Source organism: Xiphophorus maculatus, chromosome 21 (assembly GCF_002775205.1).
Source record: "Xiphophorus maculatus strain JP 163 A chromosome 21, X_maculatus-5.0-male, whole genome shotgun sequence".
In the NCBI taxonomy this organism is placed as follows: Eukaryota; Metazoa; Chordata; class Actinopteri; order Cyprinodontiformes; family Poeciliidae; genus Xiphophorus; species Xiphophorus maculatus.
Window position 1 is genome coordinate 12,338,337 of NC_036463.1, and position 24,727 is coordinate 12,363,063.

General features: G+C 38.8%; 1 protein-coding gene across 1 annotated transcript in view; it reads right to left on the reverse strand.

Moving 5' to 3' along the window:
• stau2 (staufen double-stranded RNA binding protein 2) overlaps positions 1-24,727 on the reverse strand; it is an 85,767-nt gene that overhangs the window by 12,282 nt on the left and 48,758 nt on the right. The window contains exon 13 of the mRNA XM_005797872.2: positions 14,786-14,899. Within this exon, the coding sequence (XP_005797929.1) occupies positions 14,786-14,899 (114 nt within the window). The remainder of the gene's footprint in view (positions 1-14,785; positions 14,900-24,727) is intronic.

Below are 24,727 nucleotides of genomic sequence, written 5' to 3' on the forward strand. Positions count from 1 at the left end.
CAAAAATGACTTCTTGGATCTTCACGTGAAACCACACATTATACGCAATGCGAATGACTGGGTGAACTATCCTAATATGACTCAAATGACCTGAAGCAACTTCATTACTAACCTGCAAATTTTGTATGGATGATGAGCAGAAAATCACATGCCGTCAAGAAGATTACCCTGCTTGTGAGTCATCAAAAGAGTTCAATATCAAGAAATATTGAGAGGTCGAGGAAGTTATGAAAAGGTTTTCAAGGTTGGGACTTCTGCCAGCCAGAGTCTCCCAGTGCTTCTGAGGCAATGTTACAGCACACCATACCCACCTGAAGAGATCCACTTTTCAATGCCAGAGGGAGAAGCTTCAATAATCCTGAACAATTGGACTCAGATTGCCCTGCGGGAGGTACAGAAAGCTTCAGGAAGAAAGGCCAGCCTTCAGACACTCGTTCTCTTATCAACCCAGAGATATTGATCGGCCCCAGGGGGTGCTCCATTTCTCTTCTCTTCTTGCCAATTTCTGGGCCCCTTTTCTGCTTTTCTTGTTGCGGCACAGATAAAATGGCGCGTGTCATATAATCACTCATTTACTGATCCATTTTTTTCATATTGAATTAAAAAAGGCAAGCTCCACTGTCTGACTGTGGGTCAGTGTGCTGTGGCATTGGACGTGTAGAAGTTTGTGGGGATCTAAATAAGAGAGATGGGAATATTATTTCACAGCCAAGGTAAATATGATTTTTTCTGCAGTATATGCTTTAAGGAAAGTCAACGTCTGAAAGCCCAATTTGTACAGATATGAAATACTGCAGCAGCTCTCAAATGGTATCATCCTGGTGGTCAAATATCAGTGGCACCCAATGCTTTAACAATAAGTTTAAATCATTTTTAGTTCAGTTGCTTAACAGCGTACCGCTCCAGACAAACAACTTTTACAACAGTTCAAAAGTTGTGTTAATATGCTGTTTTTAATAAGTGAAATGAAAGAAAAAGGATGAATTATCCACTCTTCTCACACCACATTTGTCAAGGATAAATATATCACATTTATCAAATTGTGCTGCCATTTTGTATCCATGTGTTATTTTGTACCATGTAACTTTAACTTCACTCTTGTGAAAAATGACTATTATATTTGTCCAAACCAAAAATGGTCTAAAAGACCTCTTTGTGGTAGATATTTCCTATTGGATTCACATAACCACAGTTCCATAAAACAGACTATGAGCAGATATTGGAAAGTTAATAAAAAAATTCTGTTCTGAAAGTGGGTACAAAGCGTCCCTCTTGCATGTATAAAATTATGCAGAAAGCTGCACTTCATATCCCCAGATGTCGGCTATGGAATAATGACTGAAACAAAAGTACAAATGTGGGGAAAATGGAAAGCACCCTGGTGCTACTATAGGGTTATTTGTCTGTTGTGTATTTTATATCTGCACCAAATATCAATGGAGAGCCCTGGCAGTGGACAGGCAAGAGAAACAGTTTGTAACAGTGTAAGAAACAGTGGATTTACTGAGGAGCAGATTGGGGAAAATGCAGTAGCCTTTACAGCAATGCTTAATGTGATTCAACCATACAACATTTGACTAACACTTTGGACAAAATTTGTACCAAGTTAGCATTTTCTCCGAGTTTGCAAGTCAAGAATAGCACTGTAGCTGCTGACCTTTTAAGAACCTTTTGGATTTGCAGGAGAATTTAAGTTTAAACTTTAGGCTAACAAAATACATTTTTGTTGAGCTTTAAAGATAGACTCAAAAGAGTCAGAAAAAACTAAAGAGGCACTCAAGAAGGTCGTATTTGATAGGTTAGTGCCATCAAAGTCGGGCTATGCTTACAGTGACAGCTACCAGCTGCATGCAATAACCTGCAGTTCTCCATCATGACCTTTATATATATTTTTTGAGTTAGACACATCACTGTGCCTTAGACCGGGTGTCTAGTGGACAAAGGTATCTGGTAAGAAGAGAGGACACACAGTCAGACAGCGTTTTACATCCTGTGCTTTTTGTTTCTCTCCCTTGTGGCTCCCTTTGCTCCTTTTTGTGTGTGTTTTGATCACTTAGCATGCACAAGGGACACGCCTGTAAAACGTGCTGTGTTGTAATTTGCAATGAATCCCCCCAGAACCTATGAGTGGTTTTTATTACCCCGCATGCTCTCCAGGCTCATAATACGTGCAGGGACATTTCATCTTATATAGGAATTTGATGGGAGAGACTGAGACCCACCGTGTCAAGGCCCCTGAAGTGTTATGAAAACTCCAGTGTTTTTCTTTGGTAACTGATAGCGTGAAGTGCAGATACAAATTATGCTTAAAGCATGTTTACTAAAAACAATAAATTCCAGCATGCTTATATCAAGAGGAAAGCTTTGGTGGCTAGAACGTCTTGAGTCGAGTTATTTTCTCATGATCTGGTCAGCTAGGCCTAAAGATGGATAGTAATGAAGAAATGTTTTAAGCCTGCCATTGCTTAGTTATATTAAAGTAGGCAAGGTTGTCACAAAGTGTTCATAAACAATAGGGATAGATCTGCAGGGGGTAAAAAGAACACTGCTAGGTATTCTGCCTGCAAACAACAGCGTGATCCAAGGCCAGACGGAGTCGCTGACATGATAAGGAATCACAGATTGACAGTGACTGGGTGGGCCTTGCGTAGAGAATAACAGCAGCATGATATGATCTCCTTCTGGCTGGCACGGGAAGTGAACTAAATCTCAGAAAATTGCACATAATTTGATTAAAAGGTTAGAAGCTTTGAATGTGCTAGTTAAATTGTTTATGAGAGGCAGGAGTTTCTTCCATGTTAGACACGTCTGTGTGCACTCGAGCTGTCATGAGAATGCGGAGCGCGTCAGCTGAAATTCATTATTTACCAATCACACTGTGATTTTATCCACCAAACCAAAGCGAGCGCTTAACAATGAGCAGACAAGTCTTTACGAGCCACCTCACACATTTTTACAGCATAGCAAACAAGATAGTAAACACCGAGACAGCGCTGCGCTTTAACATGCGATTAAGACAGAGGTAATTAGATAACGGTCAGTAAAACAGTGAGGAGGAATTGTAAAAGCAGGAGCGGAGACAGGACTGAGTGTGGGATCCGTTAAGTCCTGGACACAGCATGCAGCTGACAAATGATCGTCTTTGGGTTTCTCATTTCTGCAGCGAAAATGCAAAAAACAGACATTCAAAGGTAAAAAAAAAAAAATGCAGACTAACCCTTCATCTCATTTCGCCGCACCTATGTCGTGGTTATTTCCATTAAACAGAGGTCAAGGTACTAATGGAGGACCTTGTGGCCTTGTATGCCTGTAGATCCCACCCTCCAACAAACACTGCAACCACCACCAGTCCCTTGTTCTCTTATAAATCAAATGCACTTCATTCACACAGGATGAGTCGTTCGATATTCGAGCCATGTCGTGTTTCACGGCCCTCGTGGAGGCTCATGTAGTCCCATGTTTACTCATTAGACAGGAGGAAAAAGCAAATGTGGTTATGGCGGCAAGAATCAAAGAGCTCAGAAAATAAAGAGAAAATAACTAACGACCCCGGAGTTCATTGAAAAGCAAAGGCATAATGAGATGTCATCTATCGGGGAAAGGTCTCCAAAATAAATGTTTATTCAGTAACTATGTTGGATTTGTTACAAATAAAACCATGCTGATAAAGTCATTACCTCATTGTTGAAAATTCACTGGACATTAATTACTTCCCTTTGAACTATATATGTGGTTGTTTTCTTTGGTAAAACAGGCCAATGTCTATGACCAAGTTCACAAATTCACTCTGTTAACATTTCCCTAAGTATTAAATTTGAATTGGCATTATAAACCCTTAAATCTCCGGTTTAAAGTGTTTAACATTACAGTGAACTCCTAGCTATTTTGATTCAATATTCACAAATAGGCAAAAACCTTTATTATCACTTTCTGTTGTTTATTATCTGTTGAAAGTGATAATAAATTATTTGTGGACATGTTTTATAGAGCCTATCTAGAATATTCAAAAGAAAATGCAGCTAGGGAAGCAAAAGTACCAAAACACAATGCTACCTGATGCTATTTTATGACGATATTCGCTTTTGTAAACGTGGGGTAGAACAATTAAACACCAAGGGGTAGAAATATGAGTAAAGCTTTGGCCCTTCAGGCAATGAAAATTTTTACTTTCCAATAAAGTCAGAAAAGTTACGCACAGAATTTAAAACAAATTGTTCAATGGAAGGAAGCTAAAGGCATTTTTTTCTGAATCAATGTCACACAAAAAACCCCTGAAGAAATCAAAAACAGTTTAATAAAAAAAGAAGTGCTCTAAGGATAAAAATCTGACAAAAACAATAAATAATAACCACGACAGTTGGAAATTTAACAGTCCTGAATATACATTTTTTATTTGCTGCTTGACAATTACATAAATAATAAAATATGTATAAAATTTTTGGTAATTTGGTTTGTGAATAGTTAATAGGGAAAGTGATATAATCAGTAAGTCAGCAGCGTAGTGTTTGTTTGTTCATGATTATTGGCTGTTCGTGGGACATATGACCTAAACCTAAAATTTCCAGAAAAATATCATGCATTAAACTTGCTGCATCACCAGATCATAATCAGAAAAAGATACTTGCTTCATGTCAAGCCTCACAGTGACTCAGCTGTACTAACCTTTTCACTTCTTCCGGTGCTTCCTTCCTCTCACATTTGTTTAGTTTACTTAATCTTCCCTTATTACCCCTAAATGCTAAGCAGCTGGGATGAATTTGCATGCAAATCAGAGTGCAAGTTGACACTTGTGGCTTTGCAGCAGAGCTTTTATGGGATAATGAAGATACAGTTCGAGGCACGCAGACACAATAGGGTGTTAACACATGACACTTGAGTCGTAAATTGTGTCTACCCCCGATGGGACTGATGTTTTCAGGCCTTCAGAATGTCTGATGTTGAAGGCCCGAGAATGAGTTGAAGTCCAGATGAGACGGAGGTGGTTGTGGGGCAGAGACGGATAGGAAAACATTCCCCAGTCGCTAAGCTCATCTCCATAAATCCAGACACAGGCAGAGGGTACAGACATGGGACAATAAATGACCAGTTAACTACTCCTAAACACGTTGGTATTCTGCCGGATAGCTGCTGATATGGGTTCAGGAGGAACTTAAGAGAGCACAAAACCCTTCCTTGTAATGTCATTTTATGAAGTCAGCAAATCAACCAAGAAGCATATTAACAACCAACAATAGTGGTCATTGTTTAGCAACTTAGCACATTTGCACATAATATAGCCGCTGTTTTTATGCCTTTGAGCCTAAACATGTTACCTAGCAATTACTGTCATAGAGTAATCTGTTTTTTTGAGTGCCGCTGTGATGAATAACTATTAAGTTTTTAACCACAAGACGTGTATCGCATATCAAGCGTTTTTCTTTCTTTTAATAAAGAAGATCGTCTTGCACAGTTTCAAATAGGACTGACAGCACTGGATGTTGCTTTATTGAAATCCAATTCATGCATTTTATTGGAATTTAGGGGTGGAACAAGATATTTGACAGATTTATACAAATTGGTGTCATGATTTGGCCCAGCAGTTTGGCATAAGACTGACAGAGTTGTATTAAAATGGATTAGATTTAAAGAACTCAAAGGAATACTCAAGGTTGCAAAGGTCGGTGATTGCAAAGGCTTTGAAGATATACCTGTGACTTTTTTTTGCGACGTGAGGTCAGTTACAATGAAACGAGAGTCGCATAATGCCGATTAAGAAAAAAAGCCGGATTATAAACCTTTGAGGAGTGAAAACTGAGGAGAGTTTGCAGTAGAAAAGGTGATCTCCCTACAGGTGACAGATCTCACACATTTTCGCTTGGGCGGGTGGGAAATTTAAAGCAGAAGGTTTGAAAAAAAAAACCTTAATATGTAGTCCTTATCTGGGGGACCTTTTCAGCAAAGCGGACTATCACTCAGGATCAAATGACATTAAGGTAATGAGCCAGAGACACTACAAAGAGCGGTTGGTAGCAGCCCGGCTGGCTGATGCCTCCCACGGAGGTGATGAGTTAAGAAAGGTGCGATTGCTTTACAGACCTTTAGCCACACCAAATTTGCGTGTGTGGGAAATCACACGTGCAGCCTAATGGCACTGAGGACAGCAAGGCCACTGCCAAACATCTTGTTCCTCTTAACAGGAATGTGATAATGAATCTAGCACCTTAGGTTGCCATGAGGAATCACACAGGACTGGCAGGTTTATAAACAACATGGGAAAGAGTGGCACACATTAAATGCACATTTAAAATTTACAATAACATTATAGTTAAAATACAGTTTTACAATTGTTAATCAAAGTGGCTTTTTTTTTTTTTACCAACTATGACGAGCCAAGACATGTTTTTTTGTGATATAATTTCTAGAATCCAGTTTTTAGATATGCAACATTACATTGAATTTAATCTGAAGCAGCTGATGGATTTGCTCTACACAGTCAAGAACAGAGGAGTCTGATAATTCTGCACATATTTTAAATAATTCAAGAGATGCCATGTTAAAAACAAAATAAAAAAATTATGTCCAAACAGAAAGCCTCAAGCCCAAACTTATTTTTTTTTAAATAAAAGGAATAATTCCAAACTTTTGCCATTCATACTCTGAACTTTTCACATACAGTGACAAACTTCAACATATTCCAGGAATTTTGTGCAATAAATCAAATCTACCAAATTTGTTTTGTGCAGAACTAATAATTGGCCTGTCGACAGATTCTTCTACATAAGCTGTAAATCTTTACAGTTATTGTGAAGTTTGTAATACTGTTTTATGTCATGTCCCATCTTTAGTCCATTCTAATTATTATTCTTTTTAAATCTCTGATCCATCTGCAGTGTCTCTTGGTTTTCATGATACTGTTTGTTCTCCAGTGTACACCAACAAACCTCAGCTGGTTTTATACTGAGATTAAATTCAGACAAAGGCTGAGTCTTCTTCCTAATCAGGCGACTTCTGCATCTGATAAGTACAAGGATAAAAAATGGGACCGAAACGTAATGCAAGCCACACTTTTCAGATTTTTTTATTTAGAAGCATTTTCATACTGAAGGAAATGGACAAACTGGCGCAACATACTAAACACTAAACAGTATATGAAAGTTAATATTTTAAAAGTTCAAACTAAATATTCATCACTACATATTAAATATAAGCAACTTTATTGTGTCATTTATATTGTACAGAAGTAAAAAAAAAAAGAAAAGAAATTCGATACTGTGCATGTTTTGTTCCACAGCGTGTCCACACTTTATAGACAAACTGACGTTCCAAGGGACCACTTAAAGCTATCATCACATCCTTTAATGGCCAAGTTCATGTTTATTCTCTCTCCATAGGTCATCTCTTCCTGTAGCGTGCAAAAAAAGGAAGAAGAAGAAGAAGAAAAAAGAAAAACCCATCATGCCTATCCTCTATTTTCTCATTTTTTCTGCTCATCAATCTTCACGGTGCCCACTTAATCAGTTTCTGTCCAGTCTCTCCCTTTCCCGTCATCCCTCTCCAGTCGTTTACCCATTCTTCTTCCTCCTCCATCATTCTTTCACTACTCCTCTCCTCTCCAGTCACCCTCTAATCTCTCGGTCTGAAAGGTGTTTCCTGAGGAGGGCACGCGGGAAGACAGGCGGGAGTGATGGATCACTCGGTGGACGCTTCACTTTGTCCTCACTCCGAGGCGGGAACAGGGTGGTGATGGGACGATAAAGTCCAGGCCTTGTTAAGCATTTATGGAAAGTCGGGTCTTCCAGCTGCAGCTTTAAGTGGCGCTCCGCAGTGACTATTCTCAGTAATGTTTTGAATCTGGGCCTAAAGGAGTTTGCAGACTGGCTCGGCGCATAGAAGCAACAGATGAATGCTCCCGCGAGCCAAATTCTTGGATCACTTCACTCAGCTGCGGTTTGATGTCTAGCAAATGTTTAGTTTTATCTCCAAACTTTTTTGGCTTGTTTTTAATCGTGCTTTTGAACAGGAAGGATGTTCAACAGAATCCAGAGATGAAAACACCTCTTTCTCCTGATTTTTCCACTACAGTCACGCAGCTGTCAGTATCTCCATAAATAATGCACACTGACAGTTGCATAACCTCGTTAATATCCAGACTTTATGTATGGGTTTAAAACTACAACAACAAAAATTAAAGGATTAATTCTAAGAAGAATGGTCGCCTACTGAAAAAAAAAAACAACAACAAAAAAAAACGTTCACATTTAAACCGTTCAATGTGGATATTTTCGGCATTTTAATGATTTAGGACACCTCCAGGTGCTGCGCTTGGTTACACAACACTGGTACATAAAGACGAGACAGGCAAGACAGATAAGCAGGGAGGAGAAGCCGTCCGACAGCTGCCGGACTGGTTGGGTAACACTCAAGTGGGACCCCCCGAGAAGAGCCCGGCCTGGGGTAACGTCTGCGGGGCCGTCGGGGAGGAAGACTTCAAACATAAGGCTTGTTCAACCTCTGGCCCTCCGCAGCTTACTCTCCCACTGCTCTGCTCGGCTCCATGGGGGACCTCTGAAGACCTGGCCAGCAGTTGCCTTTTCTACTGGTCTCTGCTAGACTTTGCGAAGTCTTGGTATCACTGCTGGCTTTCTAAAAGAAGTTCAAGCTATGGTGTGGTTTCACTTACAAATGGGTAAATAATAAGCTCATGCTCCTCAACGAATTTGCCCGAATTGACCTGCGTCACCGAAAAGACAGGAGTCTTGATCAAAAATGAAACGTTTAAAAGAGCCCTGAGGTTAAAACAAGCAACGAGACTGAGTTGGAAGACATTAAGCAAAAGCTAAAAGTGTAACACTGCTTACTTAAATAGTGGTCAATATGTTGGGTTTACTTCGGGCCTATAATACAAGTTTATTAGTTGGGTCGGATCAGGCTAGTTCAGGGTCGGATTGGATATCTTTAGGCCCAATCTAAACTCTATTGTCCGTGCAATATCACAAGTCGCTTAAGGTGTGTCAGTAAGAACCTTTTCACATTGGGAGTGGAACAGTTTCGCCCTGTATTTAGCTCCATCATTCTTCCTGTCAAACCTGAGCAGCTTCCCTGTTTATGTTTTTGGCATAGACTCTGAAACTTGTGCTGTGGATTTCTGGACTCCCTCCAGAGGTTTGCAATTGTGCCATATTCTGAATTTCCTGGTGATGGATTGAACCGAACTCAAATTAGTTGTTCCTAGTTTAGGATACTGTTTTAGAACTGCATCCTGCTATAAAGGTCTCCACAATTTATCATTTAAGTGTCAGCTGTGTTCCTTTGTCTCCATAATCCTGTCTGTCATCTAATGTTCTCTAGCAACCCTCTCACGTCTTCACAGAGCAGTTATGTGTATGGCGAGAATGGCAAACAGATGTACTGGATTTTAATTAGGTATAATGGTGTAAATGAGGCAGAATATAAATACAGTTCACAGTTTTCTGATTTTTATTAGTCAAGACTTATAAACAACAACAATAATAATAATAAAAAACAACAACAACAAAAAAACCCCCAATTTATTTGTCTCCCAAAATGACAATTATGGTTAGCGAGGAGTTTCATGTAGTTCTATCACATAAAACCCCAATAAAATAAATTACGGTTCAAGGAAGTAAGTAGGTACATTAGGGCAAAGAGTATTTTTGCATGTGGTTGTAAAAATCAGGGGTGGGAATTGCAATAAAAGCAACAATGTGGCCGCCTAATTTCCCCTTACTGCAAACATCATACCCACCTTCTGCATGATTACAGCCAAAAAGACCATTATGGAATGTCAGCATCTTGTAATCAAACACAGTTTTTACCAACAACTTCCTTAAGCTCTCTACCAAGGCAACGTTTCTCCTACTTTAGGGAGGTTTTGTATTGGCAGCGGACTTGAGGGATTATCTGTGTGTTTACAGTGGTGTAAAGAAAGAGTCAAAGGTGCAGGTATGTGACCAGAACTGTGTTTTGGTAAAGCAGGTTTGGCTCTGTAAGAGAATTTTCACTATAATAAAACTACTTCTGTAAATGAAATCTTTCTAATAGTTATGAAGATCTCGAAATTTACTGCAAAAAACAAAACAAAAAAACAAATCAGCCAACCTAAAAACATGTCAGCGACACATTTTAATCCTGACGCAGGATGGCTAAAATATCATATCAAATCAGTCAAAAAGTCCTCCTGCCGCAGGAGATCCAAGCGGCCACAGCTGATGACCTGGGCGATGGGGGCTTCTAAGACCCGGGGGGTGACTCAGCTGAGGACGAATCTGCACGCAAAGCAGCCATAAACACCCCCAAATACACACAGATACACACAGGATCTGGTGGCAGAAAACAGTCACCCTGTCATCTTCGATTGCGAGTCGCACATGTTGGGCCAGCAACACCTCGCACAAAGCAGAGTGGGGCTCGGCCCCCCTTGCGTCCCCTTGCCGCCATGTGGAGACTGCCAGAGAGTTATTTCAGCTCAAAAGAGCAAACACAGAAATCAGTCTGTCAAAAAGGCTTGCAGTGATGCCAAATGTCATTGTCTGCAGTTTATAATAAACAAATGTGATTGGGGTTTTACCTAATCAGAGTGGGTGTAATAAAAAGGAGAAGAGCCAAAATGATGTGGAGCAACTTGCAGGCTTAAGTTAAACTTCTAACAAGAGGCCTTCTAAGAATAAACCTGCATCTTAATATAGGAACTGAGAACAGGAACAGGAAGGTTGTTTATCTTCTCAGTCATGCAGATTATCTATTAAGTCTATTAAACGTCTCTTTATTTCTGTTCCTATCAGATGGAGGGAAGTTTGAGGGAACTTTTGAGCTTCAGGCTACTTTCCGAAGCCCGCAGGCTCACATGTGTTCGGCAGATGGCACAGAGTAAATGGCACGGATGTTATTCAGCTGTATATATATCTCTCACAGACCCTCCAAGAATGTCCGCACAAGGCCAAGCATTATGGCATCTGAGGGCTGCGCTGTCTACTGCCAGCAAGGGATTCTGTCTGTGGAGGTTTCATTTGGATAAAATGCAGACGACGTTTGTCATTAAGGTTAAGTCTACAAGAGAGACTTAACCTTAAGTCTCTGTTGATTTAATCTTTGACTGTATCAAAGATTGGTAAATCTATGATTCAGTCTGCTAGTTATTTGAAGATTTACTTTAAGTGTCTTCCAAACCTTAGGTCTGACTTACCTTCCTTCCTTCAGCCCTGTCCTTTTTTTTTTTCTTTCAAACTAACTTCGTCTCTCTGTTCTTCCTTATTTCAACCCTAAAACCAATTAAATTGCAGTTTTGGAGGACTTTATGCGTGGGTGGAGAGCTTCACAGACAGAAAAAAAAATCTGCCTTAAATTGTCACAGTTAACACAGCTGAACAAATCCAGGATTTTTCTTGTGTGACAATATATATAAAATATATATAAACAATTGCATTGTTATTTTGAGACCATATATATAAAATGAAGCAACACACAAGGAAAAATGGGTGTGAGTACATATTTCTTACAATACATCCTACAGTATATCATCCTATATTGCATCACATCTTGTGTCATTTCTCTGATACAGCAAAAAAAAAAAAAAAGCACAAAAGGTTTTAGGTCAGTTTCAGTGGAACTCCTCCTAATTGCCTGTTTCATTATTTCTAGGGAACTTAAGTTTGACCTATGAATCAATCGGGCAGCACAGAAACAGACTTCATCCCCCTCAATTCTATTACATCTATGAAAAAAGGACGGAGATTATACAGATGACACACAAGAGCTATTAGTTGAAAACTTCACACACACTACATGATCCACTGAAGGCTGGAGCATTTCTCAGGTCTTCTCAGGAGATATATATGTATTTTTTAAAAATATATCTCAACCATGATTTGTCTGTTGATTGATTTCTACTTTTTTGTCTACCACTTGTTTCCTTTGTTGGGTAAAATTGCTGAAGGAGAAATTAGTAAAAAAAAAAAAGATATCCGAGCAAGTAAATTACCCTTTAAAAAGAGTAGAGAACTATTTAGTAATAACATGTTAAAATATTAAAATCCAGGCTTCCTTGCTCTGAAAGGATAGCACATCTAATGTGTCTTTAATAAAAAGATAATCGTTGCATATTGTCTAATTAAAAGCAAAAAACATGAACACTCAGAGAAACTGTATATAATTAATATGATTCATGAAGAAATAATAATTCAGGTTCCACTTTCTGAAACCGACAAATGACTAATGTGTTTTTTCTTACGTGTTTGCAAACTCCTTCATACGTGGATATTTTACAGAGGGAGATGAACAGAGGATTTCCTTTGGCAAGAGATCTCTATCAGTTACTCCCATCAACGTGACGTAAATCTCCACGGAAGCGCAGATAAGCTGCAGGAACCCCCCCGGACATGTCCAGGTTGACTCCGACTGAGCTGTCACAGGTTAGCGTGTGTGCAGCTCCTGCAGGCTCCAGGAAAGGTATAATCAGATGTTTGATCAGTTGTTAGTGAAGCGATCCTCTAGTCTATCTCATCAAATCTACAGTATCTACCTGCAGAGATCCGTTTGCAAAGCGAGCGTGGCTGAGCGAGTGGGCGACAAGGTTCGCACGTGTCCCAGAAAACACATGGAAATCTGATAAGTTGTGGATTTTAAGTGTCGCATAAACAAAACATTTCATGATATGTAAGCCATAGGCTTGCAATTTGTCACTATGTGCAGTAATCTATACATCTATACATCTAAATGTAAGTTTTGTTTGAAATAAAGTATATATATATATATATATATATATATATGTGATTTTTAAAGTCTTCCAAAATATTATTATATTGCAATACACAACACTTCTTCACAATATAATTTTTTTTTAGAAAAACAATCCTTGGCCATGTCTACAAGCCTGAGAAATCTAATTGAAATATAAAAATTTATTTCGTGATTATTCTTTGCAAAATAACTCAAGTTCAGTCAGACTTAACAGAGATGGTCAGTAAATAAATATTAATGTACATTTACCTCTGGACTTTGGACTATTTTAACCCATAGATAAATATCCAATAGGAATTGATCTAAAACATTTAATTGGAGCTCTAAATGCAAGTTTGTTTAAGTCTCAAGTGTTTTGCGGCACTTAACAGCTACTTCTTCCCAGAGTGCTCTGTATCTGGTTTCATCCATTTTCACATCAACTCCAACCAGCTTCCCTTTCCCCACAGAAGCAGTACACACAGCATGATGCTGCCATCACCACACGCAATATTGGGAATCACCCCACACAGACCACAGTACATGTTTTTTTCTTAGATTTCTTTGGCACTAGTAGACTTTATCACTCAGTAACTTGAAAGAAGGGGGAATTCAGGCTGCAACTGATCCAAGTCTGGGAACTGAACCAGGAAAGCTCTACCGACAACTACAGTGTCTGTAATTGAGATCCCAGAGTGTAGCATGGACAGAAATTCTCAACACTTTTCAAATGTTTATTTTATTATTTAAAATGTCAAATACCCCCAGTCCGTTTTCTTTCTGCACCACTTTGTGTTCATCTGTACCCATTAAAACAAATTTGTAATGTGTGAGAAAATGTAGAAAAGCTCAAAGCTCAATCATTATTTTTGCAACATACTGTACTTCCAGTATCTCTGAAGCGTTCAACGGTGGACCCGACAAAATGAGCGACGCCTTGAGGTCTGTTCGTATGGCAGGATTTCAAGGGCTGCTGACGTTGACCCCTTATTGTTAGATGCTCCCTTTGTGGTCGAACTCGCCACTGTACTGAGCGAAGGAAAAGAAAGGCCTTCTCTAACAGTCGGTCATGCCCCAGTGCTCCTGGCAACAACAGGTCCCAAGGACGCAGACCTGCCTGCCCTATATTGGCTCGGCTCTCCATTAGTGTTGGCGACACCAGCCCCCTGTCAGCTGTCCCATTCGGGGCCGGGCCGGCCCTTTATTAAAGCTTTGATGGCCGCTGAACAAAGGGGCGTCCTATGTTTAGATGATAGAATGTAAGCAACTGGTTTTCTGCTTGGGCAACGCAAGACAAAGAGCCTCCTTCTGAATACAGCGGAGTACGCAAGCGAGAATGAGTGAGAAAACTGGAGAGGGAGGAAGGAGAGAGAGAAAAAAAAGGAGGAATTTGCCCTAAACTTGGGAAGAAATAACAGATTTCTGCGTGAGGATTACTTAGGTGGGATAGAAAAACTTCACAGGTGACCATGATGCTGTCAGAGTAACGGTTAAAGTCCCAGAAACCAAAAAGTAAACATTATTATGGTTTTATTATAACTATTTAATAAACCAAACAAAACGTTATCTTTTTGTACTATTTTACATTGACTAATGGCTTATATTTGTAAACTACAACGGTTTTTTAAAATGAATTACAAAACGTCTTTAGCTAAATGTGTAGCAATTCCAAATTAATATTGTATATTAAAATCCTTAAATTCCTTTTGCTGTGACATTTCTTTTACATTAAAGATACTAAAAGTGATAAAAAAATGAATGCCACATTTCTGGTATACAATAAAGAAAACAGTCCAATAGCTGCTGTATTTGTCCTTTTCTCTCTTTTCATCCCCAAACTATTTTACAGCCACGAAAAAGAAAAACAATAAGAGCCTGAAATTATATATATTTAGTTATTTACAAAAACTGTTATTAAAAAAAACAAACTGTAGTTACTAGGTAGAATCTCTTTCTCTGTCCATACGAACTGAATGGAGCAAAGCATTTCTTTTCTTTTTTTCTATCCACTCCCAATAATTTGTGTGGTTGTATTAAACATGCAGCTTGCATGTTTGTCTTGCACACATACCTGGTCATGGCTGGCTTGTAGGGTGCTCCCGGTGCCGTGGAAAGTCATTTGCACTGGGGACAGGGTCAGATAGGTCACAAAATCCTTCCCACTCTGCGCGTCGCTGTACTGCACCTGAAAAAGTAACAAACAATTTCAGCAGCGAGTAAAAACACGACATTCCCTCAAAAAACAGAAGGTGTTTTGAGATTGCGTTTCATATCATAGACCAACACAATATAGAATGCGAATGGAAAAATGGAAACACTTTTAAAAATGGTTTGCAAATATTGCAAAATCTTAACCAAATTGTACATATTTCTATTACAAAGCCTGTGATTTATTACTAAGCCAATTAACTGCATGACAAATTCTAAAGAGCTCAATAATTTTCATTTTGATTATCAATATTGTTTGAAGGGTAATTTTGTTTCCACATTTGAGACATCATAATCCATCTTATTCATGGTTTCCATTGTGTTTTTTTATTTCCATTTTATTTATTATTTTTGGTTGGGATTTATTTTGGATTTTTAAAAGATCTTTCAATTGTAGTGTTAAAATTTAATTTTACTGGTCTTTGAGAGGGTGAACTTGCATTATTATGCCATTAGCAGTACTGTACATTACTTGGAAATGGTCTCAAAATAACAATATAATTGTTTATTGCAATAATCATTGGGACAATTCATGGTCCAACAGAATTTGCTACCATGACAGGCCTATGTATTACTCCAATGCTATTACATCAAATACAACTGCAGCACAAACACTTTTCTAATTTTAACTGTCAGCTTTCTTTCACTTCACAGCTTCATGAGGGGATGGCTAAAAAATATATTCGGAATAAAAATAAGCACTGAAATTTGTCGTCGCAAAGGCACTGAAATTCTCAACACTTTTATTCTCAATTACCCAACAACACGCAGGAATGGCAACGGAGAAGAACAAGTGAAAGTGCATCTGTGTGTGATTGAGACGGGGCATCTGAGGTAGAGATCGCATCGTGAGTGACCCCTCTGAATTGAGAGGTTAATTCAGCAAGCATTCCTAAATGCTGTGCAATCAGGACTGTTATGACATGCTGCTCCTCTGGGACGGGCTGCTCCTGAGATGGAAGAGCTTTTAGTTAACACTGGCTGCTTAGCCTGCCCTACTTCTCACTGGCTCTGTCCCAGGGTTCGCCTGTGGACTTGCATGAGTTTATATGTGTTTGCCTGGCCTACTTCTGCCCAGGACAGCTGCAGGCATCTTAATAAATAGAACACATAACTATGAGAACTGAAAGAAGAACTAATACCAAGAGACGGAGGCGCTGAAGGACGGAGGGGTTTTCTGTTAAAGTTTGTGTTATATTTGTGTTAATGTACAGACTCGGACTTATTTTAAGTCAAGTGACAGAAACACAAAGTAGTCAATGAATTAGTGGAAATAAAAGGTTTTCAGAAGAATATAAATCTAAAAAGGATGGTGTGCAACATGATCAACAACTCTGGGGTTCTTCTCTACCAGATTTGACATCCAGTGACTCTAAATGTTTCACACATTCTTCTTTGCCAAACAGCGAAGATCGGACACAGAGCATATGTAATTATCAAACAAAACCTCTTAATTAAATTTAGACCTGAACTTTGACTGGGTCATTTTAACACATGCATATGCACTGATCTATGCCATTCCTGTATTGTTTTACATGTATTTTAACATCATGCTGTCCTGCTGAAAGTAAACCTTTTTAGCTTTCATTCCCTGGTCTTCCAGCGGATTTTCTTCCAGGATTGTTCTGTATAAGATTACAAGAATAAAGTCATAATATTAAGAGGATAAATAATACATTTTATGAGGACTCCAGCACAAAAAATAAAACAATTTAAAAGGGGGAATTTTGAGAAGGTTATATTTCATATCAGCATCACATTATTACCAGTAGGAGGACTTTAAAAAGATTCTGAAAACAGCTGTCTATTTCAAATAAAGATCTACATGAAATGAGCTGGTTATGTTGGTTCCTGATAACCAAGTTTGTTTCTAATTAAAATCACTGTTTTTTGTAATTTTAACATGTTTATTCAGGTAAAATTGTGACCATACTCTCAAAGTTAAAAAAGAAAAAATCTCATAGCCTCACCAATATATACATTGTTATTTCTACTTATTATGTGGTCATTCGTGTTGGTCTGTTACTTAAAAATCCCAATAAAACACAATGAAGGTTTGTGGTTATAATGTGATGAAATGTGAAAAAGAGGTATTGCTTTCGCAAGGCACTGTACTCTGGACTTTCTACAGTGCACAGGAAACTTCAACCTCTCTGGGAAAATATGATTTTGCACAAAATGATGACGCAAAATCATATTTCACATATTTTAAAGGATCCAATGAAACAACAAGCTTGTGGAAAACCAGATATCAGCTTTTGAATTCAAGCATAATGAACGTCCTGGCTCCCAATCTGCATATTTATGTTGGCAGAAACGGTTTTTAAGTCTTTTAATCACAGAAAGTCATAAAACAAGCCTCTGCATGCAGACGTGTGCTTATTTTTCTTTGAGTGCCCTAAATCTCCTCACCACATCAAAGTTTTATCTTATCAAGGCCATTATTTGATGGCGATACATGCTGAGCTTGTGTGCATGCACAAATACGCACACAGGGCGGCTGTATACGATCTGTGACTGAAAGCTTCCAGAGAGGGGTGGGTGTGTGTGTGTGTGTGCGTGTGTGTGTGTGTGTGTGTGCGCGCACGTCTTTTCTCTCCGGATGAGTTACGATCAGGCAGCCAGACACATGGAAGTCTGGCTGCCTGATCGTAATTCACACTCAAGCACGGAGAGATATGAACATGTTTCCACGAAAACACGAACAACCGTGCGATGCTACATAAAGCGCATACATAGAGCACATGCTGGCATGCGTGCGTATGCGTGTGTGCACACCTGCTGGTGAGCCGGGCTCCCAGTGATAAACTGTGAAACGCTATCTGTTATGAGTATGACTGATGAATGTAGTAAAGTGAGCCATGGAAAAAATAAAATATAAAAATGCCTTCCCAGACGGGTAATCTCCAATAAATTCTCCAGACTTTAACATAAACAAGAAAGGGGCAAAGGTAGGAGGGAGAAATTAAAAAAATGACAAGAAAGAGATGACAATACAACAATTTGGTAACAAAAGACTTATGCTGGACAGTTTGGAAATGCTGTGCATGAATGAGTTAGGTGAAAAAACATTGAGTGTTTGTTTATATGTGACAGCCTCAAGTTCTTCTTTGGATTGGAGACTGTGATACATGATGTAATCATGATGAACAGTTGGCACTTTGCTCCAATCATCTCTTGCAAACTGTCAAAAGTTCAGCTGAAATAAGTTTGCCTTCTCTAAAAGACTTTTAATTTTAAATTAAATCCTGTTCATTAAAATTTGGACAAACAAAAAAAAACCTTTTATAGAACAATATAAAACAAAATGATATTTCTTGTTCCTTAAACAATAAAACGTAAAATAATGTTATACTAGTTCTTATAGTTTAAATTTTCATTTGTCTCCTTTCTAGGAGATTCCTCTTTGTTTTACTCTGCATGTATGTATTTTAAGAAGTTCTATCACAATGTTCCGGTAAAGTTTCAAAACAATCAGTATTGTAAGATAATTCTTCAATTAATCCTATTTTGTTCATCAGTGTTAAAAATGGTGGCGGGAGCATAATGTCGGGGAGATGTTTAAATGCAAGTAGTTCTGGTCAACTTAAGAAAAATTGTAGAATTTATATTTTTCTCTTTATATTTTCTCTTTCCCCTCAATAAAGATTTAAACTCATCTCTAGCACACTGGTCAATCTAAACAGGTTTGGAAATACAAATAAAGCAGGCTAACTTTATGCTTGTAGAACAAATAAAATGTTGTTTATCTTTCATTCCCAGCCATACATCACATTTTAGAGTGAATTAGTCAATTAGTAAATATTGACTAATTTACTTATAGTTTTTGCCTTGTAATTATTTTCTACATCTTCTGAATTCGACCTCAAAGAGCATTGCATTGTAAATTTTATAGATTTTTTTCCCCCTAACAAGCTACGATTTCTCCCACTTCTTTCTCATTCCTCTTGATTTCTGATAAAAACAGAATGGTAAACATGATGAGGTCAAGAAATGAGTGAAAACTGGCAGGTCACCAACAATCACCTGTGGGTTCTACTATCCCGGTGGCTTTTTTAAAATTATTTTTGACAAAACAGTTAATATGTCTGACCTCTTTGGGGATTTACCACCAACTCTTAACTGAAGGCAGGAAACAAAGTTGACTGACCCGTCAGCGTCTACAGGATCATTTCATTTGTAATGATTTGGCGGAAACTGAAATAACGAGCGTCTTAAAAACAAGCAGCACCATTCTCAAATGCCAGCCGGCCTGTTTTGAGAGCATCTGTGAGCGGATGCATTCTAAACAGGCCCGACTAATCATCCCTGGTCCCATCACAAAACACAGCCTCTAATCCACTTCCTTTGGAGACAAAGAAGCAGGAGAGTTATGCAAGGCCTGCAATTGATCGGCGGCACTAATGTGGAGCGACCTCTGACATCTGGCTTCTAAAGCTGGATGGCTCATCTTCCAATGGCCCTCTTCATTCAAGCAAATGTAAACATGCACAAGCCAAAGAAAAACCACAGTCACTATTTATGAAGCTTGGCAAAATCTATGTTACATAAACAATTATGTAGGTCAAAACCCAAAATTTAAAATCAGAAATGAAATGTTGGGGAGCAGCGAGAGAAGCCCACACAGATCCCGAGGATGAAGTTTCACAATGCGGTAAGAGTATCTTCTAAAACAAACACTGAACTGGAGGGCTGTTGCATTATTTGCTTGCTTAAATACGAGGATTTCACAACAATGTGCAACTAGTAGGAAATAACATTGACTTCATAGTTGTCAAGCCTGTACTGAGAGAATCTGGTAAAGATCAATTAGGCTCCAAAATAAGCTACTTCATTGGAGTCAAGAGGTTTTGAGTGGACTGTGGATATTCTCTGGACTTCCAGGAATAGCAGGATGTGGAGGCCAAACAAAGGTGCTCCTCCTGAAATGCCCTCACCATTTAAAGTCTTTATAAAAATGACATTGTCAGTTCAAAATAAACTCGGCTACATTCTCAGGACATCTTGTTGTGAATGTTCGCATTTCAAAAGAGATTTCTTTCAGTTTTAATTGCAAGTGCGAGCTGCACAGGTTTAACAAATTATTTTTGGGAAACAGTTTTCACATGAACATTGATGGGTATGCACTGTCTCGTAAAATATCCCCCTGTAAATAAAGTATCATATTTGGTAGTTGCAATCTTAGCACAGAAACATTTAATGATTTTTAAGCTAGTATTTGTTGTATGATTTCAAGACGAATAGTACATTTTATGTACAATCTTACTGACATAGTGTAGCAATAGTGTTTTGGGTAGATCCTGCTGGCAAAAATCAAACATCCATGAAGATTTAGTCAAAGACAACAGCACAAATTTGTGTTTTTATGTTTCCCCCTCTCACAAAATAGTCATGGGAACGCTCAGTAACGTGTCTTGTGACAAGAGCTCATTGAGTACAGAATGACTTAAAACTAGAGGAAAAATGCAGGCCTAGAGTTTTTCTGAGAAACTTGCATGAGGATAATAAAAAGTATTGTTTCAGATTCCAAACAAAGTGCCAGGGTGAACACACCCTCCATCTCTACGTGCCGAGCCTGCGGTGGCACACAACTGCCATTGCTGCCAAATGTTGGGAATTCAATGAAATATGATCAATACTATCAAAATACACAAGAACAAGGGCGAGGAAAAGTGATTATGCTGCATATTCAAATTAGCAAAAATGCAGCGCTGGCACTTGAGGGTATTTGATTTAAAGGTTCGCAAATGGGCTTGATTGCGGCGCAAAAACATCACTGCCGAGTTTTGCTAAACGCACGCAGACGCAGGCATGCGCGTCAACACGCACATGGAGGGCCACCATGTGAGCAGAGACTGTGCGCCGAGCCAGCAGAGCATTAGCAGTCTGATTTATACCACAGACAAAACTTGTTTTCGAAGATTGCTCTTCACACAAATATGCCGCAGACTGCAGCTGGAAGCCATCACCAGGGCCGCAGAAATAAAGCGTGGTGGGATTAGCCACCCCAAAATGTATTTTCTAAAGCAAATCCCAGAGTAAACAGAGAGCGGAGGAATGAAATGATGACAAGGAGATTGGAAACAAACTGTTGGTCTTTGAACGCTTGCAGCAGATCACGCATTTGATCTCGATAAGAGAGACGAGGGAGTGAGCAGTGGAGATCAGGGAGCGAGAAAAGAAGGTGGAAAAAAGAAAGAAAAAAAAGGGTGTGTTTTGTGTAAGCTCAGAAACTGCCAGGCAGTGTACTAGGTGTAGTCGGCGCCGCTTGATGTGGTTTTTCTACACGGCCAAAGGAGGAAGCGTGGAGAGGGAAGAACAAACAGTGTGAAAGTGTGAGAAATCCTGGGAACTGGAGTGAATGGATATCAACACCCGCCACCCGGCAAGGATAGTGTTTTCATTAACATGGGATTTCCAACATCAAGTTCTGATTTCAGTACAGCGAAGAGTACGTCCCTGCTTTGTCTCTAAATCCGTCTCCAACGTTAAGCTCACCACTACCTCACTAAAAGAATCTCGGCTGATAAGCATCTTGGATTTGTTGTTTTGGATAGAGAGAGATTATAAAACAGAGAAGAGGATTTATCTCTTTAAACATGATGTGAAATGTTGAATATAGCAGGTTGCTCTATTCCCTCTAACTCTTGAGAACATTGAGGGGTTTCTTTTCCACCCTCAGTCTTCAAAGATTCTGTGCCACTGAATTTTTAATATTACCTCAGTTTTTAGAGTAAAGATCTAATGCCCAATGTCGATAATAAAACCCGACAGGCTGGTCAAAATGAAACAATAAACAAAGCAATTCTGTCATATTTTCCACGGCAGTGCAGGAACAGCATCAGGATTGGCGTAACCTCTGAGTGGGGCTACAAAGGTGTCACATCTGCTATTGCTGCCAGTTACCAGGGAATATGGCTTATGGAAAAGGGTGCATGCTGTTCACTCATTTAGTTATAAATGTAACAGAGCCAGTTTATTTTACAACGTACAGAAGAAGCATGCAACTAGATGTAATTCACATCATCTGCTGAAACCAAATTTTTACTCTATAAAAAGAGGAACTTTTCTTTCTTATTTTCTGACCTTAAATCATATTCAACTTTTTTTTTCTTTTTCAATACAGTTAGAATGACTAAAATAATTTTTCTTGCTAGATGCCAGAATGAGGAGCTATAATTTTTATTTTATATTCTTACGTTAAGTTTAGTACACTTTAAATTATTTGGGAAAGCACAGGTGATGACATCATGGCTATGCAAGCCTCTGACTCACAACATCTGGGTGGGTATTTTAACGCAACACCTCAAACACACTGCTTCCTTCTGTGGCAATTAAGGGTAAAATCCAAAGAAACCAGGTAAGAAAGCAGGAAGGGAATTGTGGACCTTAACTTCTTGACAAGTGTGGCTCACTCCTAACATAATTTCCACAAACATGACGATACCATCAAAAACTCAATGGCTATATCCAACCAAGACACAAAAGAATGTGTTTTTGCAGTGAAATGTGCATTATTAACCCCAGAAATGTGAAGCTGTTGGCTGAAGTGTGTGTTCATCTCCAGAGAATTGAGTGCTGAAGTAACATAGCTTGGGAGGCCGCTCAGAGAGGAAGAGGGTTTTACTCTAAAAGCAACATAAAGAGCCATGATTGTTGGGGAAGAAACTAAAACTCAACAATGTCAATATTTATCTTTAGAGGAAAACTTAACTTAAATCATTAGTGACTTAAGGAACATAGTCAATATTGTGGAGAGGCCATCACCAACCCAAATTTGAAAATCCGGTTTAGTTACACCAGTTGTGTCAGGACAAATGGGCCACTCAGCAAGGAAGAAGCCATTACTTCACAAGCAACATAAAAAAGATAAATTACAGTGTTTGTTTGGGTTGATCATGTCATATTTAGAGTAAAAAAGTAGGAAACTTGAAGGGCTGTAAACATCATCCAAGTTTGAGTACACCATGTTGATTGGGGAAAAAATGGGTGGCAGAATAGTTCTTTTCACAAAAATAGATGTCACTGTGACGAGGAAAAAAAAAAATCAACATTTCAAGAATGTAGTGTCAATGGGAAAACAAATGGAATACAGATAATTTATGATTTATGACAGGTAAATCTACAGCAACAAAATGGTAATAAAGCAAAACCTTAAAAAAAGACGAGGAATTACAGGAAACAAGGAAAAGTGTCTTTGACTTTCAGCTTTTTTTCCCTTTTTTGTCTCTGTCCTACTTTCACGCTCTCAGATATCCACTGTGCCAACAACACAGCGACCAAATTATTAGGACAAACAAAAACTCTGGAATAGGTGCCAACATCTACGCTCCAAGCTACCACCAGAAAATGCTGCTGCTTAGCCGGACCAAATTCCCCCCTGTGGCTGTTTTCCAATTAGATCAAAAAAGGCTTAGCAGGTAGACTTGAGCTTTTGTCTCCTGAGAGCGCCCTCGGTGCTGGCCAACTTTCCTTAATTCCTTGTACCATAGTCACTGTAATCTGCACACTTGGATAACATAATTACAAGATTTCTAATCCAACAATGACAGCATTATCGAATAAAAAATAAAAAAAATAAAAAATCAATTAGACCGTGTAAATAGAAAGGCACTTTAACACAAAGAATCAAGTTATGGGATTTTGGCTAAATATTAAAAATCAGTGATGACCAGCAACATATAAAGCTTAGAAGGTTTGCTCAACACAGCTCTGTAAGCAAGCAGAGGTTTTCATTACAAACCCAGAAGATATGAAACATCCTCTCAAAGGAACACACATTGTCAGCATGTCTCAATTACAGCCTGAATTCTTTGCTTAAGAAACACAAGGGGATCAGCGCGTAAACCGATGCTTGTTTGTGTTTTTACTCCCAGAAATGTCTGCAAGCATTTACAAGCAAAAGCATACAACTATGTAATATGTTACAGTAAATATGTTTAGGAAACTACAAGAATGCCAACTTTACAGGCAAGCTTTGCCCGGCTCATCCGTTTCCACTAAACAGGACCTGCTGTGTGAATGTGAGTGTGTGTGTGTGTGATTGGCCAGGCGGCAGAGCTCTCTCAGGTTACATCCACACAGGAAGGCTAAGAGCAATAACAAAGGCCTTTCAAAGGAACCCTCAGCAGGTTAAGATAAAATGTTTTAGCTCAAACTGATAAAAAGCATCTGTGGCTTAAATGAGCAGGCGCTGGTATCAGCGCGCAGGTATGTACAGATTGAAACAGACAACGGACTCCCCCCCACCCCCCGAGTGGAAAATACAGACACACACACAGACCTGGGAGAGACTCACAGAACCTTTCTCTCCCAGGTCTGTGAGTCTGGTTTGGTACTGACAAACCCACCTGTGAAGCTGGTGCATTCTATCTACTGTAGGTCTGCTAATGAGAACTGATTGTGCTTTCAGTCTAAACACACTGACACTTCAACAACAAACAACCATAAAATACTGCAAATAATAACATAAAATGTTATATTATACTTTATAGAAATATAAAATATAATCTAATAATTATGTTTAAAGTTGAAATCAAATCAGGCTAACATTTTTCTGACTTAGGACAGTTGGGATTACCAAACTTATTATTTACTGCACATCTGCTAAATCACAGAATTACATTCATCTGGTTAAATAATTTTTTTTTCGTTGAGTTTTTTTTAAGGTAAACACAATCCAAAACTCACTGTTAGATATGGCAAAGAACGCAATGCTGCAATTATTTGAGATACACCAATCAATTCGCCAGAGAGGAATCAGCCAGTGTCACCTTGAATGGTTTTGGTCAGGGATTGACAGATT